The 19,543-nt window shown below is 39.3% G+C and overlaps 1 protein-coding gene across 1 annotated transcript; it reads right to left on the bottom strand.

Moving 5' to 3' along the window:
- Positions 1-15,518: 15,518 nt before the first annotated feature.
- On the bottom strand, positions 15,519-15,970 carry LOC143875715 (uncharacterized). The gene has a single exon (XM_077377317.1). The coding sequence runs from the start codon at positions 15,926-15,928 to the stop codon at positions 15,644-15,646; it is 285 nt and encodes a 94-aa protein (XP_077233432.1). The 5' UTR covers positions 15,929-15,970; the 3' UTR covers positions 15,519-15,643.
- Between the last annotated feature and the right edge of the window lie 3,573 nt (positions 15,971-19,543).

The raw sequence follows: 19,543 nt of genomic DNA, 5'->3' as shown, positions 1-19,543 counted from the left end.
TGGACATCATCGGTTAGATTCATACATAGCCAAATGGAAATACCTCTCTCTCTCTCTCTCTCTCTCTCTCTTCGTACCTGTAAAATGATGAAAATGCCTCATGTTTTCATGATGGCAACCTTACCAGTTACCACGAGGCAGGGGGGTCAAGGGGGGGGATGTTGCCCCCCCTAAAAAATCTAATATGTATATGGTATCTCAGATGGCGGGTTACATTCCCAAAATTGCCCTCTTCCCCCTCTTTAATTTACAGTTTTTTTCCTTAAGAGGGCAATGGATAATAAGTATTTTCCAATCATTGCAAAATGCATAGCGAAAATTTTGGCAATTTCCTTCCCTCCATAATCTCTCTCTCTCTCTCTCTCTCTCACTTTGAATTAGGTGGGATTTTGTGCATTTCTGGGAAACTTCTATTTCTTTTTCAGCCACCTCATTCCTTTCAATTTCGGCTTTTCACCATCCAAACGGATCCTTTGGGCTTGGAATTTTTAAAAATGCCAATGTTCTTGCCACATGATATGCATTGGTGTAAAATAGTGGCTCCCACCCATCAAAACATGAGGTTTACAATCATGGATCCACTACATCAAAATTTTGAGATTTTAGATGGTGCAAGTCCCTATACTTCTTCAGTATTTTCCCAAAAGTAATGTACGGCCCACACCATAGATGATCAAAACCATTGTGTTATATAACAACCATTGTCTGCCCCCTCTTGTGCAAATTCCTGGCTCCGCCCCTGCTTACCACAGCATGCATAGGTTTGGGCAGAGTGGTGAGCCCTAACCACTAATAACATGGGGTAAAATGGTAGGCCACATCCTATGGATGGAATTGGTAGATCACCCCACCTAGGTGTTAAAGTATAAAAGATTAAATAATGCCATCTCCAATGGCTTAAGCTTTTGGAGTAATTGGTTGTTTCACGTGATATCAAAGCAAAGGTCCTGAGCTCAAACCACCTTCATATTAAAAATCCACATGCAATGGCAAACCCAAAGGCGGGATCACATGTGTCACATCGTGTAAGCCCCGCCTAAAAAGAGGGGCCACAAGTGAGGGGGAGTGTTAAAGTACAAAAGATTAAATAATGCGCCATCTCCGATAGCTTAAGCTTTTGCTTTTGGAGTAACTGGTTGTTTCACGCTAAGTATACAACCAACGGGGCCACAACGGGGATGATCTGACAGTTCTTGGAGAATAGGTCCAGGTTCTCATCCCTAGCCGCCGAGATTCCGATGAGGCTCCTACCCCGCCAGGTTAGTAGGTTACCAACGAAATGCTTCTACTGTTGATCACAGTTTCCCTGGAGATTCTAATCATGGCAATAGATTCAAGCGAAGAGACCAATTTTTATAGCTCTTTTATCAATGATACAATTAGGTTCCCTTCCAATGGAGGCATGACAAGAGTATTTATCACCGACAAGAAACTAGGTTTTTGCTTTTGTTGGTGAATAGAGAAGAAAAGATAGAGTTTCGTGCGTAAACGTAGGAGAAGTTGGAGGAAGAAGATAAAACATTGAGCAATGCTAGGAAAGCAAGAATCCATTTTGTGAAAAAAAAAGGGCATCAACCATTGGAGCCACGCCTACTAAAAGACAAAAGGAGAGAGCTTAAATCCTCATAAAACAATAAATACATTTTGAAATGGGTCAAATAATCGGTCATGTCACCCGTTTTATTTTCCACACGGAATCCCTCTTTCAAAGTGTTTTCCTAAAACATTTAAGTCTAAAATGAGCTAAAATGGCTTAAAGCTATATATGGGCCGGAAATTGTCATTTTTAAAATTTTAGTAGAGTAACTGCAGTTTGCTCTGGGATGTTGTGTTGATTATTTTTCTAAAAGCATTACTTTTTTAACAATATGGAAGTTTTAAGAGCGGGTTTGCAATAATTTGACAAAGTCAATGACTAATGGTTAGAAATAAGGGATTTGTCAGCGTCCATCGCAGAAGGCATTTCGTGGACGGTCTGTTAGATGTCAGACTAGCCACACAGGCTAACTTTTATGCAGCTTTTGTCTTCATTCAAGAAGTGTTGGGATTTGCTAGCGTCCATCGCAGAGGGCATTTCCCAGATGGTCTATTGCATGTCAGAGCAGCCACCTCTTGAATGAAGACAAAAGCTGCTGAAAAGTGAGCCTGTGTGGCATGCAAAGACCATCTCTGAAATGCCTTCTCTGATGGACCCGAGCAAATCCCTAGAAGTAATATGTAGAAACGAACTAGAACTTATCAAGGTAGCTAATAGTTGACTCGGGCGACTCACCAAAGCTTTTTATAATGCTCCGGAGGTGGGTTAGTTGTGCCATGTGGTCTGGACTAACATGACCTTACATCCATAGGAACTGGGACCCATTAGAGACATTAAAAAGAGAAGATGGCTGACACACGATAATACTCTGAACCCAAATAAATAAAAAAACGGCATTCAACACTTTATCGTCTTTACTCAAACAACAGTCCTCTACCTGCAAATGTTTTAAAGGGAATATTCATATTTCTTAAAAGTGATGAACATGCTGTTCGCTTCAGAGCCATCCATTAATGCTACTCGATTTCCGAGAATTGGAAACAAATAGTTTGTGACACTTTCGTACAGGTGTCTGTCCTCAGACACACTTCTTTCCTCTTGAGATTTACCACTTATGATGGTCTCTATACGACCGTGTTTTGATAATAGCACTAATCACCCTCTTTAACACTTCTCTAATTGGGCCACAAACTGTCTATGGTGGGTTCCAACAAATGAATGGTTTAGATCATGCAAAATAGGGGGAAAAACTGTGCTTTTTACTTCAAAAATCTCATATTTGTTTTTTTTATCTCGAATTTCTATGAGTTTGTATAAAATATCAACTAATATTCCGAGATACTAGATTACGATATATTGGCCTACAAAAAAAAATAAGAAATGATAAATGCGCCCCTTTTCAGCACTTGGGACACCCAGCACCAATGTATCAATGACTGCAGAGGGTTGATACGTACACTGCAGTTGGGTGTCCCATGTGATGGAAAGGGACGCATTTATCATTTCCCAAAAAAATTAGAAAATTTTAAACAACTAGATACACCCACATTCGGAATGGTAAAAAGGTCATATAAAGGGCGCTTCGAACCTTGTTACAAACATTCTACTAACTGAATAACACAACTGATATCATATTGATTGTGTGAAACAACCAATTACTCGAAAAGCTTAAGCTTTTTGAAGTTGGTGTTATCTAATCATTTATACATCAAAACTCCCCCTCATATGCGACCCCTCTTTTTTGAGTCGGATGTACACGTTTATTTTTAATATTAATGAGTTGTTAGGTTTTGAACTCAAGACCTGCCCCGAGGCAATATAACGCAGCGGATCAAACGTGGAATCGCACCCGAAGCGTACGATCCGATAATTGTCCTAGAATCCACTATGAAGAAGAAAAAGAACCTTAGAATCCACTAGGAAAGGGAAGAAGAGAGATAGAGAGACAAAAGTCTTTGATATTTTTTCATTGATTGATTGTAACTTACATATTACAACCCTTTATATAAAATAAAATCAATTCCTAAATAAGTAAAAGAAAGATCTAAAATCCTATCACAATAAGAAAGCAACTACAATTAGAAGGGTAATCTTGCTAGCTAACAACCCATACTAATCCTAGTAAAAAAATAAAACGAAAGTTACTAATCTACCACTAATGTCCTACATCAGTCTTTCCCACTTAAAAGAAACTCGTCCTCGAGTTTTGACAAAAATGAAGGGAATAAGCTGAAATTTAGACCCGATGTATAATAGATCTGTACAGATGAATTATTCGCTTCGACCTCGAATTGAAATCTGTTCCATCGAACCAGGTACTTCCATCTACCTCGTAGAAGGTTGGACTTGATTCGACTACAAATCAAGGCCTCAATAAACTCTTTGATCCTAGGTAATTGAGGTAGAACGTATCCTTCACTTTGCTTGGTATGAATGGCGTTGTCAGAGAGAGAGAGAGAGAGAGAGAGAGAGAGAGAGAGAGAGAGAGAGAGAGAGAGAGAGAGAGAGAGAGTTTGTCTGCCATTTCTGACTCGCCCGCTGCAACTAAGAATTTGATCACGATTATTCGTCGAGTGATCTTGGCTCTTCAGGCTTTCTGAATGATGTTGGTGGCATATTTTGTGCACGAGTAATCAACTCGGGCGATCTTTTAACGGCACCAGCTTTGAATCTTGATTGCAGAGCTGATGTACCTCTTAAATGAGCTTCTGGCCCGATACATGCGCCAAGTCTTTTGGATTAGGAGACACGTGGCTTTCTTCTTGGCACGGTCCTTGGCCTTTTGGGTTTTATCTCGCCTGATTTAGCCTGGATCATCAAAGACTCTCAATACGTAGCTGGAGCAAATTCTCTAATAAAAGGATCACGAATTTCATACCAATACCTGAAGGGTGGTTGTCCCAGTGTATGGCGCTCAAGTTCCATCTTTTTCAATAGCAATTTGGCATAGAGGCCTATAGTCACTTTAGCACATTTAATCATCTCTTCTTGAGTGAGACCGTATTTTTCTTGACAATCTTCAATGGCATCGATCCATTTCAAACATGTAGCCTCGCAATCTCCATACCCAAAGAAGGGCAGAATCAAAGATAAATTCATGGCTGGTTAAGGTGAATTTTGCCTACTATAAGGGTTAGGATCAAACGGGGATAGGCTTTTGTAAAGGATCTTGTAACGAGGTCTGAGGTTAACAATATGGAGGGTGGTGATGTGCGGGTAAAATAGGAGTTGGGAGGTGAAAAGGAATTGGAATTTGTTGGGTCTGGACAGGGAGGGCAAGCTGATATAGCAAGTTTCAATGGAAATTGCATGCTAGTTTCCATTAAACAAGAGGGGCAATGAGGTAAGAGAGTGGGGGTGGCTAAAACTAGAAAGTCTTTAAGGTCTATAAGCAATGGAAGATACGGTTAATCCTTTGAGGATTTTGTATATAGATTTTGAGAAATAGAAACTTTGGAATTTAAGCAAAATCACCAAAAAAAGGTGGTGCTGTTAAAAGAAAGAGAATTTTGCACAGCCAAATTTAGATATTGTGTGTGCCTAAAGTTTAGGAAATAACAAGAGCTATGGGGCTAAAGTTTTGGAAAGAAACTGAGGTATTTGGGACTGGTTTGGAAGGGAATCTATGGCTGAAGTTATAGGACTTATATGGCTCGGTTAATAGCATGTAAAAGGAAGGAATGAAAAGGGTGAAATGTTTCTGTTAGTATAGGGACATTTTGGGGATGCGCAAAGCCTACAAATTAGGATATGGGGACTAGCTTCTTGGCTGAAATAAGAGGCTGCTGTCAGGTGATGTTTGGACGTTGAGAAAATTGGGTTAGGTGGGCTTACGGGTCTGTTAGAACAGAGGAGTGAAGGCTTGTCTTTTAGAAGGGTTTAGTTAACTAAAACTAGGAAATTTGGGGTTGGTTTTCTCAGGTTTTAGATGGGCTAGTCATGGCTGATACCATGTGAAACAACTAATCTAACACTAATGTCCTACATCACAATAGCTCTGATACCATGTGAAACAACCAATTAATTGAAATGCTTAAGCAGTAAGAGTTGGTGTTATTTAGTCATTTGTACTTCAACTGATTCAAACAAGAAGAAATTGTTCCAAGGAAGCTGCTATCACCACCGGTAGTTCTCCTTGTATGAAAAGAATCACTGCCAAAGCATGAAATGGAAATGAGTGCTATACAGCATAAAAAAACAAGGTAAAAATGATGACAAAATGTGGAATGTGCAGCATTTATGCACACACTACTTCAGAGTGACGACATGATGGGAGCTCTCCACTACTTCCCCCAACCCCATCACTATTATATCGTAATCCATTGCGCCTGTGCATTGAGCAAGCACATGAAAATTGGACCCTACCGACATCATATTTCCCAGAGGATTATCAGGTTTAGTTTCGGCAACTGATTGTGAGCTCAAAATCAATTATTAGACACAAATCCAATTATAAGAGTACGGGTAAAGTTGGGATCAAGGATTATGCACGAGAACATGTATGTGTAATATTGTGACCGTTGATATTGTAGACACTAGACATGGTCCATATTCAATGCCAAATGAACATTGCATATGCCTACAAAACTTTAACAATTTAGGTCATGTTCTTCAACTCCTCTCACATCTAATTTTTACACCAGGAGAAGAGAATCTGGTGTAATCACTCTTCTTCGTCCTAAAATTTGTTGAAAATCATCATAAATTTTCACTCAAGAGTTGAAAATAAAGGAAGGGTTTTGCTAGCACTTTAATTGTCCTTGGGATCTTGAATTTACATATAATTTGTAGATAAATTCTCAAAATGTGTATAAAAGTCTTAAAGCAAGTGTAAATTCAAGATTCCAAGGGCAATTAAATGATGCTTAACGGGGGTGCCCTACGCATTAGCAAAACCCATAAAGGAAACACCCTAAGGTTAAAGAATCTGAACTATAGCTTTTCTTGGGAAAACCTTATAATCAACCAGGGGTTTCAAATCATCCGATCAAACTAAGGTGAACATATGTGAACACAAGAGTGATGCCGGGTTAGATCAGCTCATCCAATTACACCCACATGGGATTTATATGAACCTAAAAAGCGGCTACACTTAACCATATGAATTAAATATTGTGACTTGTCTCCATTAGCTTCCGATTAGAGTTTATTTATCCAAAAGAGAGCCTCAAGCGTGCTACTTTTAAATCCCAAACAATTTGCAAGTAAGTAAACAAACATGCCTCTAAACACAAAACATAAATAAAAGCATGAAGCTTCACTCTTTAATCATCACTAACCAAATTACACCCACCTCTCCTTCGTCGGTAGAACCCCAAAAAACAAAAAAAAAAAAAAAAAAAAACACTTCAAAACAGAGCCTCTCTTTGTTTCCCCAAAAACAAAGGAAATTTGAAAAAGTAAAAAAGAGACTCTCCACTATACTAGTGGTGCTTCTGCAATAGAAAGCTCCTTTAACCATTCAAATGTACGACGTTGAGAAATCCCTTTCTTTCCTTCTTCTTCTTCTTCTTCTTCTTTTCTCTTTCTAATAATAACAACTCTAGAAGAAACAGTCTCTACTGCAGAACACTTACAATTAAACCCACCATTAAAAAATCTCTTCAACAAATGACCTTTCTTCTGCTCATTATTACTCTTCCTGCCACGACTTTTCCGGTACCGGAGATCATCCAATTCTATTACCGGAGGTGCAACCAAACCCAACCGGAAAACCCCTAAACCATTTGACCTTTTCAAACTCTTACCCCCATTTTTAGTCCAAACACCCACTTGGGGTTTTGGACTTGGATGCATATAAAAAAAACTGTTTGAAATTCGATTCTCACTAGATGAAGATCTGCTTATATTACTCGTACTACTACTGCTAATACTACTACTCTTTAAACTCCCATTGGACTCGGATCTCGAACTCGGATTCTTGGGTCCGAGTCCGTTCTCGGAACTAACTGAAGGGCGTAATGGACGAATTTGACCTTGGAAGAAAACATCATCAGCCGAGCACATTTCTGATTCTTCAAACCCAAAATTGAACTCTTCTTCAGCTTCTGCTTTTTGGGTGTCCTTATCAAAAATTGGTGCTTCTGAGACTATTATTGGAAGATCAGAGAGAGATAAGGCTTCTTCCTCGTCAGAATCTGAAACCCATTTTTCTTTGATGGGTTTTTTTTCTAGTGTCATGGTTAGGGTGTAAAAGAAAGAGGAAGGGGAATTGGGGTTTATAGAGAGAGGGGTTTAAAGGGAGAAAGACAGATGGAGGGTTAAGAAAAAAGTGAAAGGGGGAAAAACTATTAGATAAAAGATGAAAAGGGGTTTTTGCAGGCTTGCCAAAAGTTTCGGAATTATATTCCGACCGGCCTTTAGACACGGTTTAGGATTTGAATTTTTTTGACTGTGGAGGTTTGATTGTATTTTATTGGGTTGAAAAGAAGGGGGAGGAGAAAAAAATATAGAAGAAAATAGAGGGGAAAGAACAAAGATAGCTTTTCTTCACCTCTTTCTATTTCTTGTAGTAGGTCTCTATATTTAACGACAAATTGGTGATTTTATAGGGGGAGGGAGGGGTATAGGGAATGGGTTTGCATTATATATTGGTAAATAATACTTGAACCTCCTGTTTTGATAGTGCCACTCTTCACTAGGTCAAACATTGTTTTGACTGGTTGTTGAAAGATTTATTTGAAGGGAAGTGATATATTCGTTCTATCTTCTTCCCTGGGCCAGCCTAGTCTAGTGTATTTATGACCATGGTTTTAAATTTCGACCAAAATCCTAAATTTCGGACAGAAATTTCGGATTTCGGTGGGGACCTGAAATCCGAAATTTCGTGAAATCCCATTTTTCGCTAAATACCAAATTTCGGTCCGAAATTTCGTTTTTGGGACATTTTATTGTTACAAAATTTCGGAAATTAATTAAATACTCTTCTTAATTTCTATTAGAATATGTGAGATCCTATGTGAGATTCACCGTTGGATTAGGTGTAGATCTCACCGTTAGATCTTCTTGTGGGAGATTAGGCAAGTTGGTTAATGAGGCAACCCACTAGAATAGGCAGCTAGATTTAATTAGTAAGTAGATTAGATTAGAATATTCCATCATTATCTCTTTCCATAGTCTGCTTGATCTCTTTCTATGTTTATCATGTATGTGCTCAATATAAGCACACCTTGAGCTCTATTGTAAATCATCCGAGACTAATAGAAATCTTTGAATTTTATCAATTTCTTACCAAATTTCGACCGAAATTTCGGTTTTCTTAGGGACCGAAACCGGTATTTTAAACCATGTTTATGACTACTCTTTTAGGGGTGGCCCTGGGAAGAAAAGGGGGAAAATATATTACTTCACTTATTTGAATTGCATATGTAAATATAAAATATGTAATATCCCCACTTGTAGCATGAGGCTGTTGGTTTGACCACCAAGCACAAGTCAGGAACATCTCTTGGGTTCAGCAAAGGAAAACCAAGTAGTTGATGTCAGAGGTTGATTGTTAGGAGTGATCCAGGTGACAGTGTGCCAACTTGATTCAATTATAAAACTATTTGCTTTCTTAACTCGATTCAACTATAAAAGTATCAGCATTCTTGGCCAATGCTATGCATTAGAGTAAAATAATGGTGGGCCCACCCAATGCACAGGTTAGAGAGGAGTTGGTGGGGGGACCCACCCTATCCAAAGACAGTGTAAATGGTGAGCCCCGTCATAAGCATGGATTTGGTATGAAGCTGAGGTGTAAAATGATGGCCCCACTCATGCAATGACACCTAGAAAAAAAAAATCACACCTAGAAAAAATTTCGTGAAAATTTTCCACGGAAACTACAAATTTTCAATTAAAAAAAACAATTGTCCAAGGAATGAAACAAGTTTAGTGTATATTATAGATAAAATAGAGATAATAGAGCCATTATTTAAAAGAAGAGTGGAGATATTAATTCCATGAAGATAATTGAAATTGATAGATATTTCTTGACATATTTTTATTAGGGAAATGTTACCAGCACAACCATGTTTTGATAAGTCCCGGGGAAGGGACGCCTGGGACAATGAAAACCATGTGTCTATTAAACGTGTCATTCCCTGCGCACTAAATTCCCCGCCACATCTACATTGGATTTTGATTTACACAATCTAACAGTTTTTTTTCCAAATCGGATGGGGATAGACGAATTTGATTAGGTAATACTCTGTATCGATGCCCAAGGTGGGAAGATATTCCAGAAATCTACCCAAAACTTGTTTAGTTGCTCAAACTCCCTCTGACCACACAACTTCTAGACATCATTATTAGCTTTTTTTCCTACATGGCGACAATGTTTCCCCATCTAATCTCTCTCTCTCTCTCTCTCTCTCTCTCTCTCTCTCCACCCCGCCAAATTGTTCTCCATTTTGGTGGAATTTGGGGAGAAGATTAGGAGAAGGCTCTTCTCTCTCTCTCTCTCTCTCTCTCTCTCTCTCTCTCTCTCTCCCCCCCCCCCCCAATTGTTCTCCATTTTGGTGGAATTTGGGGAGAAGATTAGGATAAGGTTCTTCTCTCTCTCTCTCTCTCTCTCTCTCTCTCTCTCTCTCTCTCTCTCTCTCTCTCTCTCTTTTGGTAATGACACTCCTACGTCTTCCGATAATCTTCTCACGGATTGCCGTGCAACCAAACACCACTTACCAATCCTCCTCTAATCTCCTCCCCATCTTCCGTGCTTATCTTGGTTGCTCATTTTAGGGGATTGTAGGAGGTTCAAATGCTTGAGATCTTCCAAAGTTCTCCCCAAAGCATGTTTGGTTGTCATTTATACCTTTGACCACTAGACAACTTCTAGACATCATTATTGCTTCTTAGCCTAGGTGGTGCCTATGTGGCAGAGATATTTCCCTTCATAATCTTCTCCCCAAATTTCACCATTTTGGTAGAATTTGAGGAGAAGATCTCAAGAAATTCTTGTCTTATTCTCTTTTCTCCCTTTCTCTCTCTTCCCTTTCTCTCTCTTCCATCCTTCATTTTGGTAATAGCACCCTACATCTTCTGCTAATTTTCTCGCAGATTGCCATGTAACCAAACACCACCGTACCAATCTTCCACATATCTTCTCCCAATCTTCCATGCTTGTCTTCTCTCCTTTGACTTCTTCTTCTCCTAATCTCCCAGCCAACTTCAAGCAACCAGCCAACTTTAAGCAACCAGACAGAGCATAAAGGAAAAAAGGGCAATGATTTTTTCGCCCCGTCTTAGGATAATGCGCCCTCCTTGTAACATGAAAAAAATCATCTCCCAAAATATGCATGAAAACATGACCTACCCTAATGGCCATGTTTAGATCTATGGATTTTTCTTTCCTGGGAAAAAATTTCCTTAAAATATGATAAAGTTCCAAAGTTTGGTTTACTAGTCTACCTTGGATTTTGGAATTCTGGGATCAAACTTTCCGTAAAAACTAGGGAAAGAAGAAACTTAGCTTTTAGCAGTTATTTTCTTTTTTGATAACATAGAAATCTCATTTTTCGGGTTGATGATCTCTCTCTCTCTCTCTCTCTCTCTCTCTCTCTCTCTCTCTGTAATGAACAGGAGTTGAACCTCTCGAGGACTACCATTTCCTCCTCTTCTCTACCCTTAGCGGCCGAAAAACTATGCACCTTTCTCCTCTCTAGGTTTACCTCTTCTCTCCCCTCTGCATCTTTCTGCCCCTCTGCATTTGACACACGATATTGCATCTTGGATGATTTCTTACCTTGACCAAGGTGCCTTTTCAGGTTTTCAACTTGGCGGACCGTGTGCCTTAAGTTTTGCCTCAATCACCCTTTAGGTTTAACTATGTTCTTGGAAAAACTCTTTCCAGTTATTTAGATCAATTTCTCCCTGTCTAGGAACATGAGTTTTCATTTGATGATTTTTCCAGATCTGGGATATATTTTAAGCTTGTTGTTATTTTGGATGTTCCGATATTCCAATTTATTCAGATTCCTCATTATGCTTCCTCAGAGTAGAAACAAGGGGATGAGCGAATGCATCATCGAGTAAATCGTGTAAATCGAAAGGGCCATGGCGTCTTCAAGAAATGATTGTGGAAATTTTGGATCTGGTATTGGTGTTAAAGCCGCAATAGAACATTGAAGGAGATCAGCAAGTGAAGCAGCTGACTCTTTAGCAAAGGAAGGGGTGCTGAGAGATTCTATGTATGTATCGTTGTTTTATCCTAACCTGTAATCAGTCTAATGTAATTGATGTAAAATCAGTGGGGGGACAACTTGTTCCTATCTGATTCCTTTATAATTATTACAAATCATTTTTCAAAAAAAAAAAAAAAACACTAGTGGATGAGGTTCAAAAGGTTAGGGATGAGATAGAGCACTGATGCTCGAGAATTTCAGAAGGCTTGGTGTCGTAGCACGCATCTTTGGAGTGAATTTCATTATACCTCTGTATGATGATGATGGTGCCTTCTTGTCATCACGGTCATATGCCGGATCACTATCTTCAGCCCATTATTTTATGGGTTTTAAGCACAAAAGACTTATGACCCTATAGATAAAACACAAGCAGCAGAGATGACAGAAAAGTTATGTTCTCATTCATGCCATTTTGTACATGTAGATTCTCAATATGTGAGAGAGGACCCTCCATTTCATTCATCTGTTGCATGTAAAATTGCAAAGGGGTTTCATTAAACGATCAATGGATCTACATTGCAAACCCCAAGGGCTTAAAGGCATGATCCAAACCGTTCATCTGTTTGGGCACAACGTAAATAGGTTGTGCCCCAAAAATCATTTCCATATGATGATCCTAACCCTCCGATCTGTAGAAGATTCCATAAATGATTTTTGGGGCACTCCGTATTCAGATCAGTTCAGATCAGAGGGTTATGATCATCCTATGGAAATGATTTTTGGGGCACAACCTATTTACGTTGTGCCCAAAAAGATGAACGGTTTGGATCATCATATGGAGTAGGCCATACCTACTTTTTTAGACTTCACGTGTTTTCACGGCCACCCATCATATAAATTCTCCATCACTAAAGCTATCAGAACATCTTTTGGGCCTGATGGCCATATGGCAAGAAATCACAACATTGTTTACAAGCCATTATCACTAATGGAGCTATTCTTCATGCTCCTAGGGGGGCAAACAATAGAATTTAAAATCCTAGAAAAATTGATGGATGTAATCCAAACCATAGAAAAAGAAAATTCGGAAAATAAAAAACCATAAACTTAAGATGGTTTGGACATATCCAACGTAGGCCTTTGGATGCTACAGTGAGAAGAGGAGACTTGTGCCAAGTTGATGGAGTAAAAATAGGTAGGGGCATAACGAAAACAACTTGGGTAGAAACAGTGAGGAAAGACTTGATTACTAGGAACATAATAGAGACCATGACCTTGGATAGGATAGAATGGAAGAAAATGATCAACATAGAAGAATCCAACTAGAGCCAGGATTAGAGCCGGGTAGATTCCTTTCACCTTCTTCATAAATTTTTTCTAAAGGATTCATTTAGCCGACCCCAACTAGTTTGGGACAAAGGCTTTCTTGAGTTGAGTATTGCCCAAGCCCTCAACCTGAAATTAAATCGAGATTCTGATTAACTGTCCCCAACCCTAACAGTATACCAACTCAACCCAAGCCGATAACGAGTAGAGCGCTACCCACTTATTGCACTCGTCGAGATAGCCCATCTAATCTGTTGAGCCCAACCATAGATTTCAAAATTCCATTAGGCCACGTTTGGATACCCTATGTTTTTATATTTGAATTTGGATTTGAGTTTTGGATACAAAATACATCAATCATTCCCATGCTCATGTTGTACGAGAGAGGGAGGGAAGGACGCCTTGTTGTTGCTGCAGAAAGGTAGAGGCGCGGCAAGGGTGAAGAAAAGATTTGAAAATCAGGTTTTTTTCACTATTGTAGCTGATTTGGAAATCGAAGGATCGGATCCGGTTCCAAATCTCAACTGCAAATGTGAGAAATCCAAATCTAGATTTTGTGAGTATATATCTAAACATGGCCATAGGATACATTTGGCTACCATGAACTTTTTTTCATGACAACTAGTGTCTCCAAGTGGTGAGAGAGGATATGGCAAGTGAAGTGGCTAAACTAGTACCTCCAAGTGGTGAGAAGTGGCTAAAAACCAGAAGGAAGTTGCCACTGGAGGGGTTGAACACGATCAGGAGAATCTTGAAAGCGGGACTTCACACGAGGAGAAAGAGCCAACTTGCTATCGGGTCCATTAATGATCCCCCAGTAAAATATATGCGACTATGAGACCTCCCAGAAGCAAAGGCTTGCCCAATCAATTGGTTGGGGTGGCTCGCTCATATGTGGTCGGTCGGCTCTTGCTCATATCTGCTCGATCAATGAGTTAGCAGCTCGCTCATATTCCAGTGCTCGGTCGATCGGACTTGCTTGTTTGATCTGCCCGGCTAAGGGACTCGATCATATATTCAAGTTTGCACTAGCATAAACCATTCCATTCATTCGGTATGGTAGGCGCCGAGGTGAAAGAGAAAGCCCACCCCCCCCCCCCCCCCCCCTCCAACATAAAGGCCAGAGGAAGGTTAGCCTTCGCTTTCCCTGGTTCGGTTGTACTCATACTTGTTCCTAATTTTTAGTCATTTCTCACACTCATTATAGTACACTGTCAAATCTCTCTCCTTCTCCCACAACGCCTCTCTCTCACGACTTGGAGACACTAATTTATCATAATGGTAGGGAAACCGAGAATAGGACCTAAAACAGGACCGAACCAATTGATTCTTTCCACAACAAGCCGAGTGACTTGAGCAATCCCTTAGATTTGGGAAAATAGCAAAATGTAAATTTTTTTGTACACATGGCATATTCTCATTGCAGGTCTTATGTTAGGTGGTACTCTCAGTCTCCGTATCAATTTCCTGAAAAAAAATAAAAATAAAAATAAAAATAAAATTCCTGGCCCCTACACATGGCCCTAATACCATTGGAGATATATCATGGGACACTCGTTTTGATAACATATATATAGCCCAATGTCGACCTCATTTTGCCCAAGATTATAAGTTGACGGCCGTTGGATGCCAAGGATAGCATGAGAAGCTTGTTCAATATTTAATGGGGGTCATGAAGATAAGATCTTGCCGTCTCTTCATAGTAAAATTCGCACGTAGCTCTCTCCCACGTGTAGTTTTCCAGAAGCATGAAACAAAGATTTATTTTTGTCCCCTCCGTTTTGACAGTTTGACCCTCCAAGAAAAAGGTAAGTGATATATTCGACCCCCTTGATTCTCTCGGCCAGCCCCTCTAGTGCATTATCAAGTCATGCACAGCACCTCTTTTACCCTAAAAGGGGGTGGCTCTGTAAAGAATGACGGACGCATATATCATTTCCCCAAAAAAACAATAGTATCCATTGGGGTGCAAGTTTGGCCCTGTGAGCCCTGACCCACCCCGAGCCCGAACAGGGTCAGGGTTGGAAAATCTGACCCTGAGGGGGGTTTGGGTACATTTTTTACTTCAACGCAACCATACAATTACGGGTGGCAAAATTAGCCAAACCGAACCGGAACCGAGCCGAGACTGGACCGAAAATTCGGTTTGTGTTTGGTTAAACCAAACCGATTCAAATTTCGGTTTGGTTCGGTTTGGGATTCGGTTTGTGTTTGGTTAAACAAAATCGATTCAAATTTCGGTTTGGTTCGGTTTGGGATTCGGTTTGTGTTTGGTTAAACCAAACCGATTCAAATTTCGGTTTGGTTCGGTTTGGGATCAAACCGAACCCGAACCGAAACCGAATATTTCCAATGATTATGAGTAAGGGGTGGCAAAATTTGCGGAACCAAACAGAAACGGAACCGAAAATTTGGTTTTGGTTTGGTTTTACCAAACCGATTCAAATTTCGGTTTGGTTCGGTTTGGGGGTCGAACCGAACCGAAACTTGAATAGAAGATAAATAGAAAGTAAAGTAATCGCAACGGATAAAGAGCAAAGAACAGACAAACAAAACGGCAAAGGTACCGAGACTGCACCCCCTACTTTTTATAACAACACCACATTTCATTCACCGGTTTTATTCTTCTTCTCACAGGTGGTTCTCTCTCACTATACTCCCCGGCTATTGATATTGTCTACCCCCCACTAACTTGCCGGTCATTCAGCCCGCTCCCCGAAAGAGTGGGCCCATCGGTCCCACCACCACCTCGCTCGGGCAGCTTCACAACAGGGTCAACATGACCTGTGGTACCGTATCCTTGGAGCTTGTAGTCCTCCAAATCCGAGTACTTCACATAAGGGCTAGAATCCACGGGCAGGTCCACCTGCTGCCCGCTGCCCGGAGATTTTCCCCCTACTCTGTTTTTCTCTTCTCCGGTCTCTCCGGCCTTTCCCATCTTCTCTTCGTTGCTCTTCGACATGATTTTTGTGATATTTTTCGTCTATTTTTAGTGCATCTACTCGAGTCTCTTAAATAATAGAAACTTTAAGTTTCGTATCACGTGAGAGTCTGCCCGACAAAGCCACATGTCGTAGATGTAAATATCTAGTTACACGTAGTAGGGAAATGGAGATGGGAGAAAATATCTAGTTACACGACAAAATCCAACAGTTCCTTGATATTAAAAAATCCCTGTAAGACCAACCCAAAAGAGGGGTCACATGCCACAAACCCAAAAAAGAGGGGCATCAGTGACGGAGACCTGAAGTAAAAATGATTGCTCAGTAAATAGTAAATAGTAAATAGTAAATAGTAAATAACACCAACTTTAATAGCTTAAGGTTTTGAGTAACTAGTAAAAATGCACGTGCAATTTCGCGTAAGAATAACCACAAATTAAGTAATGGTGTAAAAATAGCTGTAAAACCGGGTTTTACAGAAGTGAACTCTATGCATTTAGATAGGCATAAGCACAAATGAAATTTTTTTTATAATAAAGACCATTTGGAATGTGAATTGGTACCAACATTTAACATAAGTAAACCCTAAGACAATGTGATTAAGAAGACTTTACAAAGGAAATTTATATTAATTAACCTACAATAAAGTTGAGAGCTTATTTGTTAGATGGATGCCTATAAATAAAAGAAAAAGAAATAAATCGAAGAGAAAATGTAAGTATTGGAGTATAAATAAATAAAAGTAAAGTTTTCAAAAGAAAAAAAGAAGTAAGAGAGACATACATTGGCAAGTCACAAAATAACTAAATGATGTGTTAATATGAAGATGACAAATTAAGAAGAAAGTAAATGTAAACTATAAAATATACCTTCTTAGTTTTGCCAGAAAGTAGAGTTTTACAATCATTCATTGCCAATGCATTGACCGATTTCCCCCCCCCCTTAGGCAGAGATTGGATTGCATCTATGTCAATGAATCTATGTCACAAAGGGAAATGTTATCTGCACTACTATATCTTGATGATCACACTCCTCACTTTATTAAAGTACGTTATGGCCCGCACCATAGGATTATCCAAACCGTCTATTGTGGATTGTGGAGACTATTTCGATGTTAAACCCGTCAGGTTCGGGTTGAACCCGACCTGCGTGGGAACATCCAAGTAACAACGATGGTTTCAAATTATATATAGTGCTAATGTCCTCACTACCATATTTTGTAATGTCACTACTAACCGTATTTTGATGATCGCATTCCTTACTTTATGAAAATGTACGGTATGGCCCGTACCATAGGATGATCCAAATCGTCCATTAGATGGGCCACTGCGTGCCCGAAAAATAATTTTCATCGGTTGATCCGAACCCTCCGATCTATAGAGGGTTATAGGTTGATCCAAACCGTCCATGTGATGGAACACAACATCAATTGGTTGTGCCCATAAAATCATTTCCATAGGTTGATCCTAGCCCTCAAATCGATATAGGCTAATCCTAGCCCTCCAATCGATAGAGGTTTCCATAATTGTTGTCCCTCTTAAGATGCCCGGATTCCGTCAATATTTTGCAAGTGTACTGCATGAATAATATCAAGTGGTTCTTTCGTCATTGTCATTTGTCTTTACCTCTTCTTGGTACTTTATTTTCGTAATTGTCATAGACAGGTACCCTGTGTCGGTACTTTTTGTATGTAGATTATGACTTTACCCTAAAGAAAGTAGGTAATATCATAACGTCTTATTCACGAGAATAGGCATAATACAAGTGGGATATAGATGGAATTTTTGGCAAAGGGTGGAAGAAAATGATGCAAGATTTTGCCTTTATATATGTAGATGTAGATTACCACTTTACCCTAAAGAAAGTAGGTAATATCATAACGTCTTATTGAAGAGAATAGGCATAATACAACTGGGATATAAATGGAATTTTTGGCAAAGGGTGGAAGACATTAACCCATCATTTCCTTTATCAATTAGCACAGTTTCCATCAATTTCTCTTATTTTTGATAAATCATCCTCGTATATTATTTTATCTTTCCTTGAAATTCCGCTGCTTAAACATGGTTTGATACTTAAAAGACTCAAAGAAAGATCTAGCGGGCTTGTTTCAAATTCAACAATGTCATTATCAAGTGACTCAAGTCAAGGCTCACCTTGATCTCCTTCGGCCGTTGTGGCAAGTGTTGATTGGTGACTCCTATGAAGTGTTTTTTTGCCTAGGTCGGCAAGACTTCCAAAGTCTTACCTATTCACCACCTACCATTCCTCCAATGGGAGCCGGGAAAATTAGGCCCTATTTGTTTTGGATTTTGAGAACCGATTGTTAGTCCAACACTTGTTATTGGACTCAAATTTACATTTAGGCGCTGTTCGCGTGAACTGATTGTTGGTCCCAAACCTATTATTGGACTCAAAGTTTATGCTTTGAGTCCAATAATAGGTTTGGGACTCACAGTCGGTTCCCATAATCTCAAATGAAAGGGGACTAATTGTAAATTTGACTCCAATAATTGGTTTTGGACTGGCAATCGGTTCTCAAAATCCGAGAGTGAGAGGGCGCCCGCAAGGATGAAGTCCATCCACACTACCAAGTTTAGTCCCTTAGTCTATTTGACTCCCAAAACAATATTTTGTTGTCAATGTCTTTCCCGTAATTTATAAAAGAAAAATTAGGGGCAGTTTCTACATAGTTTTTCAATATAGAAGGTTGTGATAGTTATTTAGGTTTTGTTTTCAAAAAGGCCGTGTACATCCCACAAAATGTCTTCAATTTGTTTTGAATTTTTTACAGAGGTAAAGGGGATGTCATCATTTTTTAATGGCTTCACATCGTTGTGATTGGGATGTTGGTCCTGTATTGCTGAAAAGGATAAAGAAATCTCAATCCTTTACAGTCCAAACAATGAAATAAAAGGAAAGAGAGCTTCCATGACTTTGAAAGCTTCATTCAACCAAGAAGTATATAACTTCTATTGCCTAGTTTCATTTTTTCTGTATTCAACTAAATTTAGTTTCCACGAAAATTTAAAAGAACTAATTTGATTGGTATGATCCACGGGTAAATTTTATATTTATCGTAGTTTTATATTTATCAAGTCGCACAAATTCTGGGAAGAACCAGTATTCCACATTCGATATGAGATAATATAGTATTTCTTCATTCATTCTCATCTAATAAAAAAGTCTCTATTCTACTTTGATACTCATCCATAAACCAGTAATTACTAGTACAAATAGCAAAAATGTTTATTAGAAAAAGCAACCCGAAAGATTTGTGACCAAAATGGCATATCACTAGCAAGATTGTTTGGGATCTTTACAAATGGATTTATAAAGCTTTCTTCTCAATTCATATTTAGCCATGGGCAATCTATGTTTGTGATCCCTTATATTTCGCTTCTCCGACATCTTACCAAGTTTCTCCCATATCTTTTCACAAAAGTCTATATGCCCTACTCGGGCAAAGAAGGCATTTGTGTGAAATCAAGACCATTGATCTTGAAAATCGGGCAGCAACATTGTAGCGGGGATGCACCTGCATCAATCTCCTCCCGATTGAACATTAACTCGTCCCTAAGTTAAAACGCCGTTATCATTAGGTAATTCAATCTTGAATGAATTATCCGCATTTT

The sequence above is a fragment of the Tasmannia lanceolata genome, unplaced genomic scaffold (assembly GCF_043159265.1).
Source record: "Tasmannia lanceolata isolate RefF3 unplaced genomic scaffold, GAP_Taslan_0.1 ptg000004l, whole genome shotgun sequence".
In the NCBI taxonomy this organism is placed as follows: domain Eukaryota; kingdom Viridiplantae; phylum Streptophyta; class Magnoliopsida; order Canellales; family Winteraceae; genus Tasmannia; species Tasmannia lanceolata.
The sequence above is the reverse complement of the archived record's forward strand: the minus strand, read 5'-3'. Positions and strand labels throughout refer to the sequence as shown.

Coding starts and splice junctions, on each gene's coding strand:
- LOC143875715 (XM_077377317.1), bottom strand. CDS start 15,928: ATGTCGAAGAGCAACGAAGAGAAGATGGGAAAGGCCGGAGAGACCGGA.